At 42.9% G+C, this 23224-nt stretch overlaps 1 protein-coding gene across 1 annotated transcript in view; it reads left to right on the top strand.

Annotated features, from left to right (window-relative positions):
• Positions 1 to 11047, top strand: part of KCNK1 (potassium two pore domain channel subfamily K member 1) — a 69175-nt gene extending 58128 nt beyond the window's left edge. The window contains exons 2-3 of the mRNA XM_061161467.1: positions 5338 to 5733; positions 10160 to 11047. Coding sequence (XP_061017450.1) covers positions 5338 to 5733; positions 10160 to 10419 — 656 coding nt within the window. The 3' untranslated portion in view covers positions 10420 to 11047. The remainder of the gene's footprint in view (positions 1 to 5337; positions 5734 to 10159) is intronic.
• Positions 11048 to 23224: the final 12177 nt, after the last annotated feature.

Raw genomic sequence — 23224 nt, 5'->3', positions numbered from 1 at the left:
ATATAGCAAAGTGAATCAATTATGCATATACATATATCCACTCTGTTTTAGATTCTTTTCCCATATAGAGGTGACCCTGTTTTTTAAGTTCTTTTTTAAGTAGACTTAGCCATGCTCAATCTTTTGGGCCCCAAAATTTATGAAAAATTTAAGGAAAACCAAATATGTAAGGTATTGACATTTTGCTAATTACTTCCTAATTTGTAAAAAAATTTAATATGGTTCCAAGATTTTAAAATATGAGCATTGCTTTATGATTTATCTGGGGAGTCAACTGACCTAACTTGAGTAAATTATTCACCACTTCATTACAATTCACTGGGACTGAAGTTTTCCATCTGGTACATTCAACGGTCTATCGCAAAAAAATTTTTGTGCTAAGTAGAGCGTTGAAGTGTAGAGACTGCAGATGAGATGTAAATTTTACATTGTACTGTACATTAACAGAAATTATTTATATATTATTTATTTTAAAATATTTATTCATTGGGACATGCTGGGTCTTAGTTGCAGCATGAGGGATCTTTAGTTGGGGCATGTGGGATCTGGTTCCCTGACCAGGGATTGAACCCGGGTCGTCCACACTCTCAAGTGTGGAGTCTTAGCTACTGGACCACCAGGGAGGTCCCAACAAAAATTATTTGTGCAAACAGAAGGAGAAACTGGCTTTCAAGAAGCATCTACACTTCGGTGATTTTTAATCTCTTAGTGGGATACTACTGACCAAGAAAAGGCATTACCAAAGAGTGCCATCCTAAAGTCTTGGAATGATGATCTCAATTGCTTGGAGATGACATTTTAGTAAATTTAGTAAGATTCTGATAAATAAGATTCTAATTCTGTTGTCATTTAGGAACAAAAATGATAGCCTAAAGTATTTTAAAGCTGGAAATTTTTTTTTTCCCCTACTATTACTGAAATCATGTAGTTTATTGAAACAAATGATATACAGAAGAGGTGGGCTCTGTGATATGGGAATGTTACACTTTTGGTGAAGATAATTCATAGCAATGCTACCAAACCGTAATAAAATCACGGGCTTCAAGACTTTTTGCTAGTCTAACAGATTTAGCCAATCTTATGTTTTCTCTGCAAAAATCCTACCAAAGTAATCCATCCTTCACAGTCTGTACTTGATTCCTGTTGTCTCCTGGTACTTTTAGTCAGAGATTCACTACCAAATTTGTGAATCACTGTCCAGTTGCCTTTGTTATGTTAACCACAATTTCATTATCATATTCTGTTTCCAGATCTCTGACCATTAAAATAACTTTCCTCATTAACACCTGGCCTGGCTGTAATCGGCCCCAATCTTCTGTGATGTGAACTGCTTTACTCACAAACTCTTAATTCCTCTGTCTCACTTTTTTCCTCAAAAGTAAAGCTTTCACATTTCTCATGCTTCTTTCTTTTGTATGAATATTATTCAGCAAGCTTTCTCCATCCTCCGTACTACTCTCTGGAAACCCTTACTGTCTCATCTCCCTCTTTAACCGTGCCTAGAATCAACTGAAGCATTCCAGGAGCAGCTGCGTGTTCGAGGACCAGATGGATTCAGGAACTAATGCAGAGGTTCTCAATCCTTCTGAGCGCCTGAACTTGGGCATCTCTTTACAGAAAAATGCACATGTGTGGAGATGTTCAGTTCAGTTACTCAGTCATGTCTGACTCTGCGATCCCAGGGACTGAAGCACACTAGGCTTCCTTGTCCATCACCAACTCCCAGAGCTTGCTCAAACTCATATCCATCAAGTTGGTGATGCCGTCTAACCATCTCCTCCTCTGTTGTCCCCTTCTCCTACCTTCAATCTTTCCCAGCATCAGAGTCTTTTCCAATGAATCAGTTCTTTGCATCAGGTGACCAAAGTATTGGAGCTGCAGCTTCATCATCAGTCCTTCCAATGCATATTCAGGATTGAGTTCCTTTAGGATGGACTGGTTGGATCTCCTTGCAGTCCAAGGGACTTTGAAGAGTCTTCTCCAACACCACAGTTCCAAAGCATCAATTCTTCAGCATTCAGCTCTTTATGGTCCAACTCTCACATCCATACATGACTACTGGAAAAACCATAGTTTTGACTATACAGACCTTTGTCAGCAAAGTAATGTTTTTGCTTTTTAAAATGCTGTCTAAGTTTGTCATAGCTTTTCTTGCAAGGAGCAAGCATCTTTTAATGTCATGGCTGCAGTCACCATCTGCAGTTATTTTGGAGCCCAAGAAAATAAAGTCTGTCACTGTTTCCACTGTTTCCCCATCTATTTGCTGTGAAGTGATGGGACTGGATTCCATGATCGTAGTTTTTTGAATGTTGAGTTTTAAGCCAGCTTTTTCACTCTTTCTTTCACTCTCTTCAAGAGACTGTTTAATTCCTCTTCGCTTTCTGCCATAAGGGTGGTATCATCTGCATATCTGAGGTGGATACAAGCAAATTATATATGATATAATTTCAGTAGATTCCTCAGACTCCCTATTCATCCATAACCTTCTGGAATTAACCACCCTGACTATTGTGCTGAGGTTGTGCATGGGAATAACCAGAGCAATCTCTTAGAGGCCACGTAGACCAGGGCCTCACCTGGAAATTGGTAGAAAGCAGACAACCAGGAGGTCTGAAGCTGAAGGTTTTTCTGAGTTCTTTCTAAGCGGGACATATTTTAGAAATCAGATTTGAAAACCACTTTTCACTTATAACCCCATGAGTGAGGTTTTGTTTTGTTTTGTTTTCCCAGAAGCCGATTTCACAAAAAAGAAAATGCATTTAGTTGTCCTTTCATGAACTGACTTGTTCAGACATGTTAGTCCTTTCAGGATGAAGGGCTTGTGAGATTTTAAAAACAGTTCACTGGCTTCTCTCTTGCTAGCATTTATCAGATGACGCGTCTCTGGACTGGCTTGATTTGGGAATGACTCAGTTCTAGTAGAAAATAAGAAATCTCCACACTGTTCTCCATAGCGGCTGTACTAGTTTGCATTCCCACCAACAGTGTAAGAGGGTTCCCTTTTCTCCACACCCTCTCCAGCATTTATTGCTTGTAGACTTTTGGATAGCAGCCATCCTGACTGGCGTGTAATGGTACCTCATTGTGGTTTTGATTTGCATTTCTCTGATAATGAGTGATGTTGAGCATCTTTTCATGTGTTTGTTAGCCATCTGTATGTCTTCTTTGGAGAAATGTCTGTTTAGTTCTTTGGCCCATTTTTTGATTGGGTCATTTATTTTTCTGGAATTGAGTTTCAAGAGTTGCTTGTATATTTTTGAGATTAATCCTTTGTCTGTTTCTTCATTTGCTATTATTTTCTCCCAGTCTGAGGGCTGTCTTTTCACCTTACTTATAGTTTCCTTTGTTGTGCAAAAGCTTTTAAGTTTCATTAGGTCCCATTTGTTTATTTTTGCTTTTATTTCCAATATTCTGGGAGGTGGGTCATAGAGGATCTTGCTGTGGTTTATGTCGGAGAGTGTTTTACCTATGTTCTCCTCTAGGAGTTTTATAGTTTCTGGTCTTACATTTAGATCTTTAATCCATTTTGAGTTTATTTTTGTGTATGGTGTTAGAAAGTGTTCTACATTATACAGAGTGAAGTAAGCCAGAAAGATAAAGAACATTACAGCATACTAACACATATATATGGAATTTAGAAAGATGGTAACGACAACCCTTTATGCAAAACAGAAAAAGAGACACAGAAGTACAGAACAGACTTTTGAACTCTGGGAGAAGGTGAGGGTGGGATGTTGCGAAAGAACAGCATGTATATTATCTATGGTGAAACAGGTCACCAGCCCAGGTGGGATGCATGAGACAAGTGCTCAGGCCTGGTGCACTGGGAAGACCCAGAGGAATCGGGTGGAGAGGGAGGTGGGAGGGGGGATCGGGATGGGGAATGCATGTAAATCTATTGCTGATTCATGTCAATGTATGATAAAACCCACTGAAAAAATAAATAAATAAATAAATAAAAAAGAAAGAAAGAAAAGAAAAGAGACATATGTTGTGACCACTGGCCCTAATTTGTGGGTTTTGGGGGCATCTTTGGCATCTTGGAACCTACGGAAATGACAAGGGGGAGACATAGTACAGTTTCTAAATGTGCCATTTAACCAGATAATTGAGCAAAATATTAGGGAAGAAGTGCTCAGCCCTGTGACACAGCATCCGTTGATGTTCACTTATCTTCCTCTTCCTCTTTCTTTTTTAAAAGTACTGTTTGTTTCTTTATGGCTGTGCTGGGTCTTGTTGCACACGGGCTTTCCCTAGCCCCAGTGAGTGGGGCTACCCTCTTGTTGCAGCACAGGGCTTCCCATTGTGGTGCCCTCTCTCGCTGTGAGCACGGGCCATAGGGTGCGTAGCCTGTAGTGCTTGCAGCACGGGGCTCAGGAGTTGGGCTCTTGGGCTCTAGAGCATGGGCTCAGTAGTTGTGGCCCACAGGTTTAGCTGTTCCACGGCATATGGCATCTTTGACCAGGGATCAAAGTTGTGTCCTCTGCATTGGCAGGTGCATTCTTAACCACTGGACCAGCAGGGAAGTCCTGTCTTTGTCTTTTTCCATGTCTACATTCTCACTGAGTCTCCCCTGTCTTCCCACTGTCCCCTCCTCTGCCTGCTGTTTTGGAAGCAAGCGTGTACTGGCTTTGGATCCTAATGAGGCTTCTGGGGTGGGGGGTGGGGCTGGCGGAGTGGGAGGGGAGCAGGCTGGGGAGGGGAACATCCTCCTGGCAAAGCAGGTACCCCTGTAATGAATTTTCCCTGATGGCCTAAGACAGTGGGGAGTTAGCTCCTTCACACACAGAGCTTCTACTTCAGTCTGGCAGTGAACTCAAAACAAGGCTTGATGCGTCAGGAGGAGCTGGGAAGATTTGATCCAGATCAACTGTGTGGTGCCCCTTGTTGAATTGTACTGCAGTGACAGGATAGAACCTTTATGCTTGCCTGTTGTTTTCAGCTATGCTGGATGTTCATTGCATACACAGACTTCTCTAGTTGTGGTGTGTGGGACCTTAAGTTAGTGATCCAGGGATTGGTCCCCTGCATTGGAACGTGCATTCTTTACCCCCGGACTACCAGGGAAGTCCCAACAGGACAGAGCCTTTGAAGCACCAATCTGAATTTTACCTGGCTTTTCTCTTGGGTGTGAGGGGCAGAGGAGTGAACAGCCGGCTTGCGTTTTGTTTTGTTTTTCTGTTTTTGGCCATGCCATGGAGCATGAGAGGTCTTAGTTCCCCAACCAGGGATCGAACCCTTGCCCCCTGCAGTGGAAGCTTGATGTCTTAACCACTGGACTGCCAGAGAAGTCCCAGGTGTGTTATTTACGAAGGTGTTTTCTACCTCTTCTTGCAGGTTACGGCCACACCGTGCCCCTGTCCGATGGGGGCAAGGCCTTCTGCATCATCTACTCGGTCATCGGCATACCTTTCACCCTCCTGTTCCTGACAGCAGTGGTCCAGCGTGTCACCATCCACGTCACCCGCAGGCCAGTCCTCTACTTCCACGTCCGCTGGGGCTTCTCCAAGCAGGCTGTGGCCATCGTCCACGCGGTCCTCCTCGGTGTGGTCACTGTGTCCTGCTTCTTCTTCATCCCGGCCGCGGTGTTCTCTGTCCTGGAGCATGACTGGAACTTCCTGGAATCCTTTTACTTTTGTTTCATCTCCCTGAGCACCATTGGCCTCGGAGATTATGTTCCCGGGGAGGGCTACAATCAAAAATTCAGAGAGCTCTACAAGATCGGGATCACGTGTGAGTATCAGAGTTCACAGACTCTGTCCCAAGGCTCTGTGGTTCCACGCTCCGCCTCGCCCACTCAATGAGAGTCACTCGTCAGAGCCCTGACTGCTTTCCATGGATGAATTTTCCATTTTGCCACCTTCCCATAACTTTCATTTCATCATGATTCCCTTCAAAATTCTGTATGAAAAAGTCTTGTTATTATTGAAAGTTATTTTTCCCAGGCACAGAAAAGTACTGATCAGTTTACTAGTAATGTAATAGTCATTTTAAATGACAGTATAGGACCGCACCTAAGCACACAGATAAGAATGCACCACACAGAATAAGTTGCTACTGAACTTTTAAAATTTTGACAAAGTTGCTCTACTTTTATTAAATATTTTAAGCTCAAGGACACCGGAGCTAAGATAGCCTGTCAACAATCCATCACATTTTTTCATTAACCAGGAAAATCGTAAAGCAGTTGCTTAGCTCATTTGTCCATCTGGTTTTTTTTTGAAGTTAGAATACATTTGCTGCTTTCAGAATTTTTATATGTGTAGGAACAAAACAGTGAATACACTGTTCAATGAAGTTCTTGGTGAAAATGAAAAAAAAAAAAAAGAATTTTATACATGGAAAATAGGCATTAAAATTCAGATGTCCAGTGACATAAAACTTTTAAGCAGTTTTTTAAAATTCAATATAATACCACGGAAAACTTAGAAATCCATTCATAGGAAAATATTTATTTTTGTGTGTCCCTTTCCTGTCTTTTCACAATGCATAAAATTGCATCATACTGTACATACAGTTTCCATTTCTGTCTTCCTAAGTATTTTTCAAGACTCAGCTCATGCCATGTCTTCTAGGAAATCAGAGTACATACTCAGGCAGTCAGATGTTCTGTCCTGGCCTGGTCCTGTGGTCTTAATGACAACAAAATGTGTAGTTGAACTACGTGCATTTTTAGCATTTCCGTTAAACCGTGCTTACCCAGGACACAGCCTTCACTCAAGTGCCCAGTGCTTTCAACAGCGCCTGGCTACCATGCAAGTTCAACAAACATTTACTGAATGGTTGCCAGGGTGATTTCGAATTTCCTCTAGTTACCATATTTATCTTTAATATCCACATATTATTTTACCAGGTGACTATACCATCATCTAGGGCTTCCTAGGTGGTGCTAGTGGTAAAGAATCTGCCTGCCAGTGTAGGAAATGTTAGAGACGTGGATTCGATCCCTGGGTCAGGAAGATACCCTAGAGGAGGGCATCAGTCCAGTATTCTGCCTGGAGAATTCCATGGACAGAGGACCCTGGCAGGCTGCAGTCCGTGGGGTCACACACAGTCGGATACAACTGAAGCAACTTAGCATGCACACGTGCATACTATCATCTAGTCCTACTTCTATTGTCAAAATGCCAATCTCAATATTAGGAGGCATTATAAGTTATACTGCAGTAAATCCTTTTGTGTGTTTAACATGTTTTCCTACTTTATTATCTTTCCAAGAAGTGGACTGGCTGACCCAAAGTGAACATGCCCTTTGATGACTCACGGATCGTGCTGACCTGGTGCTTTCCAAATGGCATTACGAGTTTACGGTGTCATCAGAACTACCTAATGCAAGTCTTTCTTGTCTTGCATTAGAGTAAAATGTTACCTCCTTATTTGAATTTAGTTTTTTTTATGACTTGAGGCTTTCTTGATGGCTCAGATGATAAACAGTCTGCCTGTAGTGCATGAGACCTGGGTTTGATTCCTGGGTCGAGAAGATCCCCTGGAAAAGTGAATGGCAACCCAGTCCAGTATTTTTACCTGGAGATTTCCATGGACAGAGGAGCCTAGTGGACTGCAGTCCATGGGGTCACAAAGAGTCAGACATGACTGAGCATGCACGTACAGCACAGCAGACTTACCTAAAACACATTTTCTCATTCTGCGTCACCACATATACCTTCACAGTGATCTGAAGACCAGGCGGGTCCCGAGGATGCTCAGTGTCCTGGGCTAGAGGATGATGGGCAGGAAAAACTGGCCCCACCCTGCACCTTTGTCTTCCCACCTTTTGTTCCATTCTGCCCTACAAGGTCCTTACATGGGTGTGTGGACACATTGTCTCGGTATTACAGTCATGTTCCATCAACATCCTCTTACAAAGACTTGCCCCTGGGCCTGGGTGCATGTAGGTGTGCACACCAGTGATGCAATGCCTTTCGGGACGGTGGACCCAGGATAGAGACCCTTGCAGGTACCATCACCTCTATGGGGTGGGGACATTGGGCAGAGAACTTCCAAGTTTTGAATACATGGAACATAATCTGGGGTGGGGGTTGGCATGGGTTCCCAGAGGGCAAGCCCCACTGGCCCTGCAGACTCATCATTCTATAGAAGAGGCATTATCAGAGTGAAAGGGTCTCTGTATCTCTAGACCCAGGTTAGGTCCATCTGCATTGGAAGGCGGATTCTTAACCACTGGACCACCAGGGAAGTCTGGGAAAACAGTAATTTTAAGTTGGTTCCAACATATTTAAAATCAGTTTTCAGGAAAAAAAATCCATCAGAGAAAGGAACAAAAAAGTAAAAATGAAAACTCTAAGGGTAACAGAAGTCCCAGTTTCATGTCCCAGTGGTGAAATGTTTAAGGAAGATTTTCAGAAAATAAATGAACTAGGGAAGCCAGAATTGGTAGCAAAATAGGAACAAGGAAGTCATTTATGGATGCAAAGTGACAGTTTTCTTAGGCTTTAATAATAATATAGCATATTTTAGAAATAGCAATGACATTGTTAGCTGAACTAATTCGCAAATCTCCTTTTCCTTTATTCATTATTTAGTCAAACTCTTCAGTGCTGACAAAAATATCCATGGGATTTCAGACAAAAGCTGTGGAATTCTAGCCTATCCACAAACTAACATAGCTTTGGAACATTTATTTGCTCCACCCAGTACATCCCCTATGTAGAAAGCCTAAAAAAAACCACAGCAAAGTGATCTTTTACATACGTGCATGCATGTATGTGTGTGCTAAGTCACTTCAGTCGTGTCAGATTCTTTGTGACCCTATCGATTGTAGCCCGCTAGACTCCTCTGTGCATGGGATTTCCCAGGCAAGAATACTGGAGTGGGTTGCCTTTCCCTCCCCCAGGGATTGAACTTATGTCTCCTGCATTGGCAGGTGGGTTCTTTACCACTAGAGCCACCTACATATATATACGTGTGTACACACACACACACCTTCATTTCTATTGTGGTTTATCACAGGATATTGAATATAGTTCCCTGTGCTGTCGGGCTTCCCTGGTGGCTCAGACAGTAAAGCGTCTGCCTGCAGTGTGCGAGACCTGGCTTTGATCCCTGGGTCGGGAAGATCCCCTGGAGAAGGAAATGGCAACCCACTCCAGTACTCTTTCCTGGAGAACTTCCATGGAATGAGGCTCCTGGTAGGCTGCAGTCCATGGAGGTTGCAGAGACGTGTGTATGCACACACACACACATTCATTTCCATTGTGGTTTATCCAGGATCTTGAATATAGCTCCCTGTGCTGTACGATAGGACCGTGTTGTTTGTCCATCTTGGTGTGTATACCTTGTATATACTAGTCTGCATCTGCTGATCCCAAACTCCCAGTCCATCCCTCCCCCAGCCCCTCCCCCTTGGCAAGATGTCTGTTCTCTCTGTGGGTCTGTTTGTTTTATAGATAAATTCATGTGTGTCCTATTTTAGATTCCATGTATAAGTGACATGTGGTATTTGTCTTTCTTGTTCTGATTTACTGTAGTTTGTGTGATAATCTCTAGGTCCATCTGTGTTGCCACAAATGACAGTCTCATTCTTTTTAATAGCTGAGTGGTATCCCTTTGTACGTATGTGCCACATCTTTATCCATTCATCTGCTAATGACCGTTTAGGTTGTCTCCATGTCTTGGCTATTGTGAACAGTGCTACTGTGAACACTGGAGTGCATACTACTTTTCAAATTATAGTTTTCTCTAGATAGAAGCCCAAGAGTGGGATTGCAGGGTTATATGGGAGCTCTGTTTTCAGTTATTTGAGGAACTGTTTTCCAGCTGTACCAATTTACATTCTTTCAAACAATGTAGGAGGGTTGCCTTTTCCCCTCACGCTCTCTAGCATTTGTTACCTGTAAACGTTTTAATGATGGTGATTCTGACTGGTGTGAGGTGGTACCTCACCGTAGTTTAAATTTGCATTTCTCTAATAATCAGCAGTGTGACACACCTTTTCATGTGCCTGTATGTCTTCTTTGGAGATATGTCTCTTTAGGTCTAGAAGGTTAAGTCCCTCTTCATTTTCCTCTGGATCATCCCTTTTTGAGCCATGGAATTCAAAACATGCCCAGAAATCAGAGGAGGCAATGGGTTTGATCATCAGCAGAAAGGTTGTGTCGTGACGGGATCCCACTGAGTCGCTGTCCTTTCCCTCACACAGGTTACCTGCTCCTTGGTCTTATCGCCATGTTGGTGGTTCTGGAAACCTTCTGTGAGCTCCACGAACTGAAGAAGTTCAGAAAAATGTTCTACGTGAAGAAGGACAAGGAAGAGGATCAAGTGCACATCATAGAACACGACCAGCTGTCCTTCTCCTCCATCACGGACCAGGCGGCGGGGGTGAAGGAGGACCAGAAGCAGAACGAGCCCTTTGTGTCCCCCCAGTCACCCGCCTTGGCCGATGGCGCTGCAGACCACTAGACTAGGGCTTTGCTGGACCGTGCCAGGGCGCAGGCTCAGGCCGGTGGGAGGGAGCTTCGCTTGTTCATTTCGATGAGGATGTAAAAGCAGTACTTTTTGTAAACTGGAACAAAAGAAGCTTTTATTCCAGAAGACTGTCTAAACTATGAGAAAATGACATCTGTACCTGTAATTCATATGTGACAAAATTATCCCAACTTTACTAACAGGAGGAGAATACTTGAAGCAGGGTGCCATTGTGGATAGAAACAGATTTTATACTTTTCATTGGGAACTTTGGGATTTGCATTTAAATCGTTTAGCTGATAGTTAAATAGTGACATTTATATTTAAAGCAAAAAAAAAGGCATAGACATGTGTTTTATAGATAAGTTTATGTGTACTGGTTTGCATGTACCCATCCGAAAATCATTATTTTTGTAGACTCTTAAGTTAAACCTACTATTTATAATGACTAGATAACCATTAACTGTACATACAAATATAAATATGTTTATATTCTGTACATATGGTTTAGGTCACCAGTTCCTGGTATACTTCTTAACACAAGATTGTAGAGATCTTCCCTTTTGATTTCTCTTTATACTGAAGAATCAGAAGTTGCTGCAATAAAATAAATGGAATAACACACTTATGCGTGAATTACTTTAGTATTCTGTTACAATAAATATTTCTGCTCACTTGGAATAGAGTGATGTCAAATGTCTGTGGTGTTTGTAAGCATTTCCCTGGAGGTAAACAAGTAATGAAGTGTATGATTTTGTTAAAAAAAAAAAAAATGGGGTGGGGGGGAAGTTTGGATACTTTATTTTGAAAGTACATGATGATTTGCATTCAACTAATACTAAAGCACAGGGCCCAAATGCAGAAGCCCCAAATGAACAGCTTCTGTCAAATTAGTCTGCGAGGTTTTTTTAGTTTATAAGCTGAAATAAGTAAAAATTGTAGCTGGTTCCAATCTTACACTTTAATATATCAAGAAAAGATTGATAATATGTATGCACATAGATAGTATGTATCACATAGATACATATGTATGCATATGTATAATGTATAGATAATGTCTACATAGATAACATGTATGCACTCCTTTGTAGAAACCATAAAGGCAGCATTCAAATGCTGTACGCAATCCAAATGCAGGACGCTGTTAGGATTTTTTTTTCCTCATCTGTTGGCTGAGGCATGCAGGCATCTTAGTTTCCTGACCTGGGATGGAACTCATGCCCTCTGCAGTGAAAGCGTGGTGTCTTAACCACTGAACCACTAGGGAAGACCCTGCTAGGAATTTTAGGAGAGAGAATTAGGCCTTGTGTGATAATGAATGCTCAGTGACCCGCTAACCAAGTCCCCTTTCTCGTCGGAGCCGCCCAGGAGGTGGTACCTGAAGTGTTGGGAAAAGTCAGCATCCTGCTGGTGAGCAGCTGAGCAGAGCATCCTTGCCTTGGCGCTACCTTGACAACCTCTCTGCTGCCTCCGCTGTGTGTGCCCTGGGCACATAGGTACCAGCCCTGTCCTGCTGTCTGCTATTAGCCATCAAACGTTGTAGCCCCTGACTTAGAGCAAGGGCCTTCGTTATATTGTAAAATCCCATCTGAGAGCAACAAAACCCCAAGAAGGAAGGACATCCCCTCTGTAGTGCCCAGGACCCCAGCTCCTGTGATGGGGAGCTGTCCTCAGTGGGTCCTCTCTAGTGTTTAATTCAAAACGTCCTCCTGTCACTCTGACCTGGACTGTGCCCTGTTAGCATATTTCTGCCTGTGTTCCTGGCTGGCTGTCTCCACGGTGGGAGACTGCTCACACTGGATGGGTAATTGGTAAAGGGAGGAACTAGAGACTCCTTGGAGGATACATGCTTCATGGGCAGGCCTGGATTTGAGAAGTACATGGGATCAGAATGCTTGGTACCATGCAAAGATGCTAAAGAATATAAGTTGGAAAAAAGGTAGATTATACCCACGGAATGCCATTACATTTTAGTCCAAGCAGGAAACTAATGGGCCACCCACCACTGCTTGACTCTAATCTGAGAGGGGAGTGCAAAATACAAAAAACAGGGAAGAGCCTAAAGGGAAAATTCTGAGTCAGGGTGTCATTAATAAGCAGTCGAATGTAATACTTCACTTTCAAAGCTTCTGTGAATCTGCAGAGAATATATTTACTAGACCTTAATACCTTCACATTGTTTTTGTTTTTTAGTATGTGTTTGTTTCCCTGGTGGCTCAGATGGTAAAGAATCTGCCTACAATGCAGGAGACCTGGGTTCGATCCCTGGGTCAGGAAGATCCCTAGAGAACGGGAGGGCAATGCACTCCAGTATTCCGTGGAGAATTCCACGGACAGAGGAGCCCAGCAGTCTACAGTTCGTTGGGTCGCAGAGTCGAACATGACTGAGTGACTAACAGGCATGTTTATTTATGTGTTTGGCTGTGTCACGTCCTAGTTGCAGCACATGGGATCTTGGCCGCATCACGTGGGATCTTACTTGCAGCGCACAGACTCTAGCTGCAGCTCATGGGCCCAGGAATCGTGGTGCATGGCCTCAGTTGCTTCCTTGCCTGGGGATCTTAGTTGCCTAACTAGGGATTGAACCCACGTCCCTGCCTTGCAGGGTGGATTCTTAACCCCTGGACCACCAGTGAAGTTTCCTGTTTTTGTTGTTTTTAATGTGAAGCATAAGTTTTAAAAATTGGAGCAGGTTTTGCCTCCCGGTCAGATATGAAGTGTAAGGAGAAGTGTATTCCCTAGACTTTCTTTCTGTCACTGACTGGGGGGCAGGTGATACACTGGGGTTCTGAGGGAGGGGAAAGCTGTGTCCTGGAGAACAGAAGCAGGATCCCCTGGGCGTGGGGTGAGGAAGTGGGAGGCTGGGCAGAGAGGCTCCATCAGAACTGTCATTGGAACCTTCTGGTTGGAGATGAGCGACTGTGAAGTTGAAGGTCAAAGAAGGTGGATTCTGAAAAAAGAAAAGAAGCATGAACAGAGTATAAACTGAAGGATTGAAGTCCTGGGCAGTATCTGAGACGAGTTCTTAAGAATCCCACAGAACACCCTGAGGATAGAGATGTGGCAGAAATCATTGTCCGTTGTGTGTGAATTTAAAGTCACATGTGTCCAGTAGGTATGTTGATTTTGGAGCAGCAGATACACTGAACATGAGGAGAGAACTGTGTCTCAGAAAAACGGCTGCCCAGAAATCAAAGGGACTAGAGACCAAAGCTGCTCCTGTGGCTCAGCTGTGAAGAATCTGCTTGCAACGCAGGGAACACAGGAGACTTGGCTTCCATCCCTGGGTCGGGAAGATCTCCTGGAGAAGGGAATGGCAACCCACTCCAGTATTCTTGTCTGGAGAATCCATGGGCAGAGGAGCCTGGTGGACTACAGTTCACAGGGTCGTGAGAAATCAGACACAACTGAAGCAACTTTGCACTCATATAGACCAAGGCATTAGAGTCTCCAAAAGAATCTTAAAAAGAAACCCATGGGACAGTTAAAGTTTGGCCCAGATAACTGCATTGATGAGTGGCTTCAGGGGAAAAAAATGCTTGCAAATGCCTGGAAAACAGTCAGTCATGCTCACACTTCCTACAGACCAGCCTTATGTGCCTTTTGGGAAATGAATGAGGAGATATTTACAAATCTGGTCAAGAAATGGTAACTGAAACAGTCCATGCAAAACATTTTTAACCCTTTAAAACTATCAATAGCACACTGGTTTCTTACTAAAAGCAGCTATTATTGGCTCCAAGTAAGAATTCATTTTAAATTGGCACAAGTGTGCATTGGAGGGTGATCTCTTACCCTGAAGTGAGGAGACTTTCCCACTTGTGCGGCATGCTACATCCACTTGATGATTTGCTGCTAAATCGTCCATGCTGAGGAGAGCTGTGATGTTCTGATATCCTCAATTCAGGAAGGCAATCTTTGGGGGGTGTACAGTCAAGCAGATTTAAAAACAACTCTTCCTTAGGAAGCTGAAATTGAAATAATACACCGTGGTGTAATAGTGAAATAGTCACCATTTACTTTATTCAACTGTGCCCAGTAAGATTACAGACCTGTCTCTTTAATACATTTAAAGTTTTCCCTCTAAGTGATGTATTATTTTCCAAGAATTTTATTTATGAATATTTGGTACATCCAAGGTTTCTCTGTGAGGTGAAACATGAGATTGCTTGCAAAAGACTGTATTCCAGTATCTCACTTGTACTGTCAGATGTATTCCAACTCTAATATGTACTGTCAGGCAACCTCAGCTTTCTAAAATGCAATAATGAACCCAGAAGCAAAAATGATTTTAAGTATTTTCCCAGCCTGGCAGTCAAGTACACTTACTAAGTTCCCTCTTCGCTTCCCTCCAAGTGTATACTTACTTTACACACAGAGCTGATAAAATTACTTCACTGTTTTCCCAACCCACTGAAAATAAAGGAGCATCTTGCTTCCCGATAGTTCACAGATTTTGTGTTAGCATACTTTCCATGTTATAATTTTTGCTGGTTCACTACAAAAAAAAAATTAAAACTCTCAAGATGCAAGTTGGCAATAATGACCATGTAATCACTTGGGCAGCCTTAAATTAGCAGTTTCTCTGGTCCTGTCAAAGCATCCTTGGTCTGTGGCCTCCTCTGCGCTCCACTGGGAAGAAGCATTTACTTCCTGGTGGCTCAGTGGTAAAAAATCTGCCTACCACTGTAGGAGACTCACGTTCGACTTGGTCTGAGAAAATCCCCTGGAGAAGGGAATGGCTGCCACGCCAGGATTCTGGCCTGGGAAATCCCATGGACAGAGGAGGCTGGCGGGCACAGTCCATGGGGTCACAAAGAGACGGACATGACTGAGTGAACAACAACAGCTCTTAGGAGGGCCACTTAGGAGGAAAAATGGTCAGACGTTCCAGGAATTCGACAGTGTCTCTGCTGTTCATAGCAAGTTGTATTAATAAAAGTCTGCTTGCCACTTGTGTGTGGTTTGTGGTTCTGAGTGCATTACCGCTCCAGCTGAGAACCTCATGTTAATTGCTGGTAAGAGAACCAAAGAGAGCAGGCTGCTGGGAGCTTGACACCAGGGACAGACCTGGATTAAGAAGAAAAGGCCTGCCTTCTACAGCCTTCACAGGCTGAGGCAAACAGCTCCCGGGATGGTACATTTTTTATTGATGTTATTTCAATCACGCAATTCTCATAACAATGTTAACTGTTTAATATGCTCTGTTTAAGGAGATAAAGGAAAATGTATTCCCATACAAAATGATTAGAATGAGTCTTTAAGTGGCTGTTTTTCAAGTGATTATTTCCACTATCTAGGAAATTCACTTAGACTAAGGATCCAACATGAAATATGAAAGTCAGCGTGGTAACAAATGCATAGCTTCGCTGTCATTGACATGTGAAGATGAGATCACTGCTAACATCTTCTGTAAGTAAATTACATATCTGGGTTCGAACCCTGGGTTGGGAAGATCCCCTGGAGGAAGGGCATGGCAACCCACTCCAGTGTTCTTGCCTGCAGAATCCCATGGACCGAGGAGCCTGGTGGGCTATAGTGCTTGGTGGGCGGGGGGGGGGGGGGGGGGGCGGGGGCAAAGAGTCAGACATGACTGGGCGACTTACATACATAATACAGCATCATGTGTTCCTCTCATTTCCCTTTGTGAACTCTGTACCAACAACTGCTGGGACACAAAGGCACGCTGAGCCAGACAGGGCTCACTCTCCCAGCGAGAAGACACACCCCCTGGTGAGGGGCTGCCTGCCCTCTGACATCCCACACTGGGTCACTGCCAAGTTCACTCTGGCCTTGGGCGGTTTCCCGGCTGCCTCCCAGCTCAGAGGTTCTCAAACGGTCTTCCTCGCCAGGACAGTGCTCAGGCATGTCCAGCCCAAGTGTACATCCCCAGGAGTTAATGGGAGCTGAAGATATGCAGAGCAGATTGAAGTCTGTTAAATCACTTTCAGCCTGAAACTAGCAGTGTGAGAGCCACCACCTCAGATCCATCCCCTCTGCAGGCTCAGTTACTGGGGATGTTCCTCAAACAGTCAGTTTCCAAAAACACACTAAGGTCGCTTCTCCAGGAAAGCAAAAAGCCCTGCCGGAAAGGTGTAGGAATTAAGTGAAAAGAGAGGCATGACTGAAGAAAAAATGTTGCTGCCATTCCAGTAAATAACAAATGTTGCCCTCCATCAAGCCATCAGCCACTGCAGCCATCCCCAACGGTGGGCCCTGAGGGGATTCAGGATATAGAGAAACAGGATACTGGCCCTAGATAGTTGAGATGCCACACCATTATATTTAAAATATAATTAAAATATTTAAAACCAACAATATCACAGGGAACTCTGCTCAAAGTTCTGTAACAACCTGAATAGGAAAAGAATAGACAGGTGTGTATGTATAACTGAATCACTTTGCTATACACCTGAAACTAACGCAACATTGTAAATCAACTCTTGATACATTCCAATATAAAGTGAAAGTTTTAAAAAATCAAAGGGATAATTTCAATGAGCCCAGGCTTACATATCCTCATACATAGAGAAGTACTAAAATCATCACCTTGAGATGTCTGTCTTTTGAGACTAACAGTAATCTTTTTAAATTAGTTTTTATTGGAGAATACTGAGCCACTGCAAGCACAGAGTCGCTTTACGGTGCTGTGTTAGTTTCTCCCGTATGGCAAAGTGGATCAGCCATGTGTATAAGCAGTGATCTTTTGGTGTTTGACTTCATGCTTGTTTGCTAGTTTTCAGTAAAAACTATGTATCCTGACTCCTCTCGTCTCTCTTTGCGTATGTAGTTTTTGCTGGTTCCTCAGAGCAATCTAAGAGACTGACTCCAGGCTATAGTCCTCAGTGAGGTCCCCAAATATAACAGAACCTGCAATTTTCAGCTTGGGTGTTTTTCTTTAGTCAACACAGTTTAAGTCTGTAATAAAACTGAGTAGTGAGGGAGGTGGGATCCGGATGGGGAATACATGTAACTCCATGGCTGATTCATGTCAATGTATGACAAAACCCACTGCAATGTCGTGAAGTAATTAGCCTCCAACTAATAAAAATAAATGAGAAAAAGAAAATAACTGAGTAGTTTTCATAGAGATGAGTGGATTTGACTTTCTCTTTGTGAAGGGAAAGAGCTAGGAACATTTACCCTTCTGGGTCTGGAAAGACCTTAGCTTTCATAAAGTAAGGGAAGTATGTCTGGTTGGGACACATAGGTGTCAGGAAGGTGCAGCCACAGGAAGAAAGGAAGGATAGGGTTTTTAAAAAGTGAGGTTTTGTTTGTTTTCTGGGCACAGTCAGAATTGAATTGTCCTCATTCTGATACTACATTTTTTTAAAAATAGTTCTTTTCCAGGCACTACCACGAGATCTTGAAACAATTCATAAATATTTGATTTTTAGGTATAAAATAATTATAATTTAGGAAGCAGAAACAAAAGCAAAAAAGCAAAGAAATGTGTGGTGTAAGTACAATTAATGACATCAGCAAAGAGAGCCAAGTTTTCTGATTGACATCAAGATCTCCCTCCCTATGGAACCTGATTTGCCCTCAGCTGATGAAAAACATAGTAAGTGAAGAACTGTGTGTTTGTTGCCCAAATCACAATTGAAATTAGAATCTTGTCTGAGTGAGCACTTCACATACCTTGTATTATAATTAATGCCCACAATATCTCCATGAGATGTCAGTGTCCTTAACTGTATAGGTAAAGATGTCCCCTGTCCCTCTCAAAAAAAGAAAAAAAAAAACCCTCAAGATAATGTAATCAGTAGAGATAGAATATGTGTGGCCTTGGCTTGGGCTGGTGGTTTAGAAGAAGCAGCATTTTGCCTAAGAGCTCTTTCCACCTGTTTTGCTATGAAGTGGCGCTCTCAAAGCTGAAGAAGTAGAAAGTGAACTTCTTAGATCTTCCAGCTCAATTACCTCCTGGAAATTGAATGAAAAAAAACTGTAACCTTTTTTTTTCTCCAAGTGAGACATTATTCAATTTTTCCAAGCAGCTCTCTCACCTCTGTACCATTCATTCCTCTCCTTACAGTAAAATTCTTTCCAGAAGAAAATAAACAAAATATCATCGGCTATCCTTACAGTAGGTATATTAGCCTATTTTAATCTAAGCCTTCCTTTGGGAAAAGCAAAAAACTCAAGCTTTTTTTTTTTTTTGGTGTAACAAGAAGGTCAAAATATATTATTAGGTCAAAAATGAGTGGCTATAATAAACAGAGTTAAGATTGCTTCCCACCCACAGAGCGTCTATGAGAGTGCTGTACCCAGCCCCTACCCCTCACCGCCACCATGCTCTGCTTCCCTCCCCAGAATGGCGAGACACTATTCCATAAGGCATTCAAGGAAAATTTATTGTCGCTGTCTTATATTTCAAAAAAGAACTCCAGGTGTAGTAGAAAGTAAGGCTTAGATTCCTATCTGTCCGCTCCCAAAACCACATCATTTCCTCTCTAGAACAAGAACTTGGAATGGCTGGGGCATCTGCCAAAGGGTGTTTGATGCAATCAGTTTGTAACCTCCGCTCCTCGTGCTCCTGGAAACCTGGGGACCTGGGTGTTGTGATCCTACTTTATTGGCCAATAGAGGGGACTCCAAACACTGTCTGATCACTGCAGACTCTCTGTACAGTTCAGAGATGCAGACAGGGCTGTCAGACCACCTTCCCTTAACTGCTCCTGACTCAAGCCAAAGGGCTTAAAGTGGGGGAAGAGCTTATTAGAATTATTAAAACCCAGAGAGGCCATAGGGCTTCCCAGGTGGCACAGTGGTAAAGAATCCACCTGCCAATGCAGGAGATACAAGAGACATGGTTTCGATTCCTGGGTCAGGAAGATACTCTGGAGTAGGATGGCAACCCACTCCAATATTCTTGGCTAGAAAATTCCATGGACAGAGTAGCCTGGTGGGCTACACTCCATAGGGTTGCAAAGAGTCAGACATGACTGAGAATGCACACACTCAAAAAAAAGAGCCCTTTTAGGAAAAATGTGCAGAAAAAGACTGTTTGTGCCATAGACATAAGTAAGTTGAAAGGTTAAAGGTAGGGGAGACACTAAAGGCAGTTTGAGCGCTTTGCTATGATGGCTCACATGGTTCAAGTCCTGTCCTGTGCTGGCTTCTGATTAAATAGAGCATTAATCATGAGCTCAATTTCTTAAACATGGATGAAATCTGTTTAGCAGCTTGGATCCTCAAAACCTTTGATATGACTTTCTTTCCTCGATTTTAGGCTGTCTAACTAAAAGACACTTACTCCTTGGAAGGAAAGTTATGACCCACCTAGATAGCATATTAAAAAGCAGAGATATTACTTTGCCAACAAAGGTCCATCTAGTTAAGGCTATGGTTTTTCCAATGGTCATGTATGGATGTGAGAGTTGGACTGTGAAGAAAGCTGAGTGCCGAAGAATTGATGCTTTTGAACTGTGGTGTTGGAGAAGACTCTTGAGAATCCCTTGGACTGCAAGGAGATCCAACCAGTCCATCCTGAAGGAGATAAGTCCTGAGTGTTCATTGGAAGGACTGAGGCTGAAGCTGAAACTCCAATACTTTGGCCACCTCATGCAAAGAGCTGACTCATTGGAAAAGACCCTGATGCTGGGAGGGATTGGGGGCAGGAGGAGAAAGGGACAACAGAGGATGAGATGGCTGCATGGCATCACCGACTCAATGGGCATGAGTTTGAGTAAACTCCGGGAGTTGGTGATGGACAGGGAGGCCTGGTGTGCTGTGATTCATGGGATCGCAAAAAGTCAGACACGACTGAGTGACTGAACTGAACTGAACTGAACTAAACCATCTACTAGGAAACTGAAGTGTTAGGTCCATGAATCAAGGTAAATTGGAAGTGGTAAAACAGGAGATGGCAAGAGTGAACATTGACATTTTAGGAACCAATGAACTAAAATGGACTGCAATGGGTGAATTTAATTCAGATAACCATTATATCTACTACTGTGGGCAAGAGTCCCTTAGAAGAAATGGAGTAGCCATCATAGTCAACAAAAGAGTCCAAAATGCAGTATTTGGGTGCAATCTCAAAAGTGACAGAATAATCTCTGTTCGTTTCCAAGACAAACCATTCAATATCAGAGTAATAATCCAAGTTTATACGCCAACCACTAATGCCAAAGAAGCTGAAGTTGAATGGTCCTATGATGACATACAAGTCCTTCTAAAACTAACACCAAAAAAGATGTCTTATTCATAATAGGGGACAGGAATTCAATAGTAGGAAGTCAAGAATACCTGGAGTAGCAGGCAAGTTTGGCCTTGGAGTACAAAACAAAGCAGGTCAAAGGCTAACAGAGTTTTGCCAAGAGAACGCACTGGTCACAGCAAACACCCTCTTCCAACAACATAGGAGAAGACTCTACACATGGACATCACCAGATGGTCAATACCAAAATCAGATTGATTATATTCTTTGGAGCCAAAGATGGAGAAGCTCTATACAGTCAGCAAAAATAAGACTGGGAGCTGACTGTGGCTCAGATCATGAATTCATTACTGCAAAATTCAGACTTAAATTGAAGAAAGTAGGGAAAACCACTAGACCATTCATGTATGACCTAAATCAAATCCCTTGTAATTATATGTGGAAGTCACAAATAGATTCAAGGGATTCGATCTGATAGACAGAGTGCCTGAAGGACTATGGACAGAGGTTTGTGACATCGTACAGGAATACAGGAGGTGGTGATCAAAACCATCCTCAAGACAAAGAAATGCAAAAAGGCAAAATGGTTGTCTGAGGGGGCCTTACAAATAGCTGGAAAAAGAAAAGAAGGTAAAGGCAAAGGAGAAAAGGAAAGATATACCCATTGGAATGCAGAGTTCTAAAGAATAGCAAGGAGAGATAAGAAAGCTTTCCTCAGTGATCAATGCAAAGAAATAGAGGAAAACAACAGAATGGGAAAGACTAGAGATCTCTTTAAGAAAATCAGAGATACCAAGGAAACATTTCATGCAAAGATGGGCACAATAAAGGACAGAAATAGCATGGACCTAACAGAAGAAGAAGATATTAAGAAGACTGACAAGAATACACAGAAGAACTATACAAAGAAGATCTTCATGACCCAGATAATCACGATGGTGTGATCACTCACCTAGAGCTAGACATCCTTGAATTCGAAGTTAAGCGGGCTTTAGGAAGCATCACTATGAACAAAGCTAGTGGAGGTGATGGAATTCCAGTTGAGCTATTTCAAATCCTGAAAGATGATGCCATTAAAGTGTTGCACTCAATATGCCAGCAAATTTAGAAAACTCAGCAGTGGCCACAGGACCGGAAAAGGTCAGTTTTCATTCCAGTCCCAAAGAAAAGCAATGCCAAAGAATGTTCAAACTACCACACAATTGTACTCGTCTAACATGCTAGCTGGAGAAGGCAATGGCACCCCACTCAAGTACTCTTGCCTGGAAAATCCCATGGATGGAGGAGTCCGGTAGGCTGCAGTCCATGGGGTTGCTAAGAGTCGGACATGACTGAGCGACTTCACTTTAACTTTCATGCATTGGAGAAGGAAATGGCAACCCACTCCAGTGTTCTTGCCTGGAGAATTCCAGGGACAGAGGAGCCTGGTGGGCTGCCGTCTATGGGGTTGCACAGAGTCAGACACGACTGAAGCAACTTAGCAGCAGCAGCAGCACATGCTAACAAAGTAATGCTCAAAATTCTCCAAGCCAGGCTTCAGCAGTATGTGAACCGTGAACTTCCAGATGTTCAAGCTGGATTTAGAAAAGGCAGAGGAACCAGAGATCAAATTACCAACATCCACTGGATCATCGAAAAAGCAAGAGAGTTTCAGAATAACATCTACTTCTGCTTTATTGACTAAGCCAAAGCCTTTGACTGTGTGGATCACAACAAACTGTGGAAAATTCTTCAAGAGATGGCAATACCAGACCACCTTACCTGCCTCCTGAGAAATCTGTATGCAGCTCAAGAAGCAACAGTCAGAACCAGACATGGAACAATGGACTGGTTCCAAATCAGAAAAGGAGTACGTCAAGGCTGTGTATTGTCACCCTGCTTATTTAACTTATGCACAGAGTACATCATGGGAAATGCTGGGCTGGATGAAGCACAGGCTGGAATCAAGATTACCAGGAGAAATATCAATAACCTCAGATATGCAGATGACACGACCCTTATGGCAGAAAGTGAAGAGGAACTAAAGCGCCTCCTGATGAAAGTGAAAGAGGAGAGTGAAAAAGCTGGCTTAAAACTCAGCATTCAAAAAACTGATCATGGCATCCGGTCCCATCATTTCTTGGCAAATAGATGCAGAAACAATGGAATCAGTGAGAGACTTTACTTTCTTGGGCTCTAAAATCAAAATTACTGCAGATGGTGACTGCAGCCATGAAATTAAAAGATGCTTGCTCCTGGGAAGAAAAGGCATGACCAACTTAGCACATTAAAAAGCAGAGATATTACTTTGCCGACAAAGTCCGTCTAGTCAAGGCTATGGTTTTTCTAGTGGTCACATATGGATGCGAGAGTTGGACCACAAAGAAAACTGAGGGCCGAAGAATTGATGCTTTTGAACTGTAGTGTTGGAGAAGACTCTTGAGAGTCCCTTGGACTGCAAGGAGAGCCAACCAGTCCACCCTAAAGGAGATCAGTCCTGGGTGTTTGTTGGAAGGACTGATACTGATGCTGAAACTCCAATACTTTGGCCACCTGATGTGAAGAGTTGACTCATTGGAAAAGACCGTGATGCTGGGAAAGATTGAGGGCAGGAGGAGAAGGGGATGACAGCGGATGAGATGGTTGGATTGCATCATT

The sequence above is a fragment of the Dama dama genome, chromosome 15 (assembly GCF_033118175.1).
Source record: "Dama dama isolate Ldn47 chromosome 15, ASM3311817v1, whole genome shotgun sequence".
Classification (NCBI taxonomy): Eukaryota; Metazoa; Chordata; class Mammalia; order Artiodactyla; family Cervidae; genus Dama; species Dama dama.
This window is presented reverse-complemented; position numbering and strand designations above follow the sequence as displayed.